Source organism: Nansenia antarctica (genome assembly GCF_963989245.1).
Source record: "Nansenia antarctica genome assembly, chromosome: 13".
NCBI lineage: Eukaryota > Metazoa > Chordata > Actinopteri > Argentiniformes > Microstomatidae > Nansenia > Nansenia antarctica.
The window spans coordinates 15,952,388-15,957,387 of record NC_137683.1 but is presented as its reverse complement, the minus strand read 5'-3'; the positions used below and the strand labels follow the sequence as shown (position 1 = coordinate 15,957,387).

The window sequence follows — 5,000 nt, the reverse complement described above, 5'->3', positions numbered from 1 at the left end:
TACATCCCTCTTGATCTCATTGATAGAAAATGAAGCCTTACTCATAATCCATCACCCTATGGATCAATAGACCAGGCAGTGAAGAAGATTGGGTCTGTTTCTCTAAAGCTACATAGTGAGACATCTGTGTCTGTCTTCTCTGGGTAATGCTCTCTCTCTCTCCCTTGTGGCAGTTGAGGTTTTAATTTGCCTATTCTACCCCATGGCTTAGAGTCTGAATGACATCTTTGTATGAAGTCAAATGAGCTCTTTGCCATGAGCTGCTGAAATGGAAAGATAGTTTTATATCTAAGAGGGCTACAGGGAAAGATAGCTTTATATCTAAGAGAGCTACAGGGAAAGATAGCTTTATATCTAAGAGAGCTGCATGGAAAGATATCTTTATATCTAAGAGAGCTACAGGGAAATATAGATTTATATCTAAGAGAATTACAGGGACAGATAGATTTATATCTAAGAGAGCTACAGGGAAAGATAGATTTATATCTAAGAGAGCTACAGGGACAGATAGATTTATTTCTGAGAGAGCTACAGGGACAGATAGATATATTTCTAAGAGAGCTACAGGGACAGATAGATTTATTTCTAAGACAGCTGCAGGGACAGAGCCTTTGTCGTTCTGTAAGTAGGGTGAGCATGGTGACGCAGTTTCCTATTTATGGACAAAGGAATATGTATTTTTGTTGTTGTTGTTGGAAAGGTCAGAGTGTTTCATTCTACAAACAACCACTTAACCAATCCATTCATTCAGCGGTTTTCTTTGTGCACGCACACACACAGACACGCGCACACGCACACGCACACAGACACGCACACACACACACACACACACACACACACGCACGCACACACACACACACACACACACACTCACACGCACACACAGAGACATTCACACACACACACACACACACACACACACGCACACGCACACGCACACGCACACGCACACACATACACACACACACACACACACACGCACACACAGAGACATTCACACACACACACACACACACACACATGCACACGCACACGCACACACACACACACACACACTCACACGCACACACAGAGACATTCACACACACACACACACACACACACACACGCACACGCACACGCACACGCACACGCACACACACACACACACACACACACACACACACAGACACACACACACAGACACACACACACACAGACACACACACACAGTATTAGTGGGAGAATGTATAGCAGCTCACCCTAACACAATGAGCTCCCCATATTTGACGGGCTCCTTGTCCCCCGGGAAGAGTCCGTCGTGGGGCTGCGAGCCTGGGCCCAGGGGTGGGGAGGGCTGGCTCTTGTTGCAGGACGGGCGCAGTTCCAGAGATGGGGGGGGACACAGGGCCTCTGAACTACCCTCCAAAACCATGCCCACCGGCCACAACGGGGGCTCACAGCTGAGAGAGGGAGGGAGAGAGAGAGAGAGAGAGAGAGAGAGGGAGAGAGGGAGAGAGAAATCAGATCATCAAGGACTGGTTTAGATATAATAAGCGAAAGTAGCAAAGGTCACTGCTGTATGCTCTGAGAATGAATTGTGATGCATGGGACGGAATGAGGAATGGTATCAATTCCGTATTCCGTTCCATACATTACCATGAGCCTGCCTTCCCATTTCTACCTTCAACAGCCTCCCCTGAGCCGGGTGGTCTTTTGAAGGAGGACAGTGTTCCCTATCTCTAACGTGAAAGCTTGAAATGTCAAAAGTGAAAAACTACCATCTGGCCAGAGTTGCATCCGTTTAGGCTTGTTAATGATGAAACGAAAACCCATTGTTATGGTGGATAGTCTCTAATCTAATGATGGACAAATTAAATTTAGGCAATCAACGTGATTCACGCAATCCAGGCGGTCGATATAATGTGCTCCCGGAGATGCTGTATTTGTGGTCAGATGGGTCATTATGATGTTGTTTGCTACTTTGTAATTGTCAATCCACATTATACGACTGAAGTACTCTTTGCTGACCTAGTGCCTTTACAGTACAGGCAGCAACTCTAATGGGATTGGAAAGGTCCAAGTCTGCTTCCATTTTCACAAAGGCAGTTTAAACAAGACATCTAAAGACCTATGGCTCTGTTTGTCCCTGTATTGTGTATGTGACATTATCCTTTCATTGTTCTTACGGGAAGTGAATTGAAGTTGTCTATGGCCATTGGCAGGTGTTAGGCACCGAACAAGAGAACATGTTTCTCAAAGCTTTTAAAGTTAACAACCAGATAACCATCCATCGACAACCTGTCGTGTCTAAGATTCTTTTAACGAAACCCCAGAGGGTTGCAACCTTTTCCCTGAACACAGCCGCCATCCAAACTCTGGGTGGAGCGGTTTCACAATTATTGGTTTTCATTTTCTACAATAAGGTTTATAGCTGTGTGGCATTTCAGTCAAGGTTTCAGTTGGAAGCCATCAAATTAAAACGAGCACTCTGCATTAAACGTATTGAACTCGCAAAACACAATTGTGTTATCATCCAATGTACAGTACCCACATGGGTACACACAGTACTAAGAGGGATAACATGCCAATCGAAATTTAGCAACACATTTCCTGAAATATAAAGAGATGGAGGAGAGAATGTGTCTTCAAACAGTGGGCGCATAATCCCCACATGTCCAATGAATAACTCAAGACGTTGGTTTTAAGATGTTAAACACATAAACACAAACATTCCTACATCCCCTGTCTCTGTTGGCAGTGTGATGTACAAAAGGTTCGATGCCAATGTTTAATATTAAATTCTATTATTAATCAAAACTGGGTGAGACCACCTACATGATGAAGCTAGCCATAATGACATCACACAGCCCAAGAATACCCCCCTTTCTTTTTCACTAAAAGCATCACAACATTAGACAACACCCAGCGATGGAAACTGATGCAACACATGATTTTTGAAAATACTGAAATTCCTCTTCTTCTTCCTGACCAAAGCCCCATGCATTTCATGTATCCAATGTCCCCATACATTCAAATGAACGCCCAGACAAAAAAGCATATGCACGACTACTCCCAGAAGGAAATTGCATCGCACAGCGAACATCAGACTTTATTCGATAGAAGCCATCTAATGGAGCCAACGAGGAAAATATCCCCTAGTAATGAGATGACGGATAGCAGACACCACATTTAGGCGGGCGGTTGTCATTTCATTTACCACTCTCTGTTGCTTTGGCAAGAGATAGAACGGTAAAGGAGGATGGATGGAGAGGGAGTGGATGCGGGGGTGGGGCGTGGGTTCGAAGGGAAAGAAAGAAAGAAAGAAAGAGAGATAGAAAGAAAGAAAGGGAGGGTTGAAAAAATAAAAAAGACAGGAAGAGACAACAATAGAAAAAAGCATGGCGGCATGGGCGGAGGGAGGAGGAGGAGGAGGAGGAGGAGGAGGAGGAGGAGGAGGAGGAGTGGGAGAGGGGTTGGAGGTGAAGAGAGACATAACACATAGAGAAAGAACATGTAGATACCAACAGAGGGCTTGTACTGAGGAGCCGCGGAGGAGAAGCGTGAGACACGAACCCTGGTTGGGAATGCAACATGGAAGCAAGAGGCACACCATGAGAATGGTAGAGAGTCAGACAAACAGAGGTGGGGACTGGGAGAGGGGCTATGGTTTTCAGTGTGTGTGTGTGCGTGTGTGTGTGTGAAAGAGAGAGTGTGTGTGCGCGCATGTGCACCCGTGCAGGGGTTTGGCAGGGTGATGGATTGCCTGTTCTGTGCCACGCACTTTCTAATCAACCCACAGCCTCAACCTGGGGTTGGGGGGAGGGAGAGAGACAGGGGGGGGGGGGGGGGGCAGAGAGAGAGGGAGAGAGAGAGGGGGGGGCGCAGAGGGAGAGGGAGAGAGAGAGAGGGAGAGAGAGAGAGAGAGAGGGGGGGGAGAGAGAGAGAGAGGGGGGGGGGAGAGAGAGGGAGAGAGAGAGGGAGAGAGAGGGGGGGGAGAGAGAGAGAGAGGGGGGGGAGAGAGAGAGGGAGAGAGAGGGGGGGGAGAGAGAGAGAGAGGGAGAGAGAGGGAGGAGGGGGGGAGAGAGGGAGAGAGAGAGAGAGAGAGGAGGAGAGAAACAAAGAGGAGCAGTGTGACAAAGAAAGACAAAGGAAAGGGAATAATAGAGAGAGAGAGAGAAGGCAGATAGGCTGATCCATAGTCAGACATTGGAGAGAGAGAAGGTAGTCCATAGTCAGACATTGGAGAGAGAGAAGGTAGTCCATAGTCAGACATGGAGATGGTATGGGCTGGTGAAATTTCATATTATTTCATAATAAACAGGTCAACAGAAACAAAAATGTTTCACAGTTTCTATTATAATTCTCACACTGGGTATAAAAGGATGTCATATTTAATAGATAATTATTATTATAAATATATTTCAACTTTCACTCCCCATCTCTGACACCCCCCCCCCCCCCCTCTTCTTTACTCTCCCTATTCTCTAATATAATAATATAACAATATTCTCTCTCCTCCTACTGCTGGGTAAAGGGTGAGTATGTGTGGGTGAGAGAGAGAGAGGTAAAGAAAAAGAGAGAGAGAGATAGAAAGAAAGGACAGAGAGAAAGGGAGGGGTCTAGCTCCTCTATCTCCATCCAGTAAAAAATGAAGAGAGAGCTAAAAATATACACACCAGGAAATGAACTCCAGAATAAATTATGAATTCTTGACAACATTGATCTTGTTTTTCTGCTATTTCAACCTTTTAAAAATGTTTTGCTAATCTGCACTTCTATCTAGAGAAATGCTTTCAGTATCATTCACCGTAGGGTTATTATTGCTTTTATTGAGCTTCTATCATTGCCAGCAGTAGGGATATTACAGTGAATCCAATGGTATTGCCTAGTGACAGCTTTTCTCTGACACCGAATATTACTGTAATATATGTTGGCTGCCATTGGAAATAGTAGTCTTTCTGATATCATATTGAACATATCCACTAGTCTTTCTGTTATCATATTGAACATATCCACTA

The 5,000-nt window shown here is 45.2% G+C and overlaps 1 protein-coding gene across 1 annotated transcript in view; it reads right to left on the bottom strand.

The window, feature by feature from the left end:
* The window catches only part of peli3 (pellino E3 ubiquitin protein ligase family member 3), a gene marked incomplete at its 3' end in the record, with an annotated part of 10,985 nt that extends 9,547 nt beyond the window's left edge, over positions 1–1,438 (bottom strand). Inside the window, exon 1 of the mRNA XM_080543793.1 lies at positions 1,242–1,438. Within this exon, the coding sequence (XP_080399919.1) occupies positions 1,242–1,414 (173 nt within the window). The 5' untranslated portion in view covers positions 1,415–1,438. The remainder of the gene's footprint in view (positions 1–1,241) is intronic.
* Positions 1,439–5,000: the final 3,562 nt, after the last annotated feature.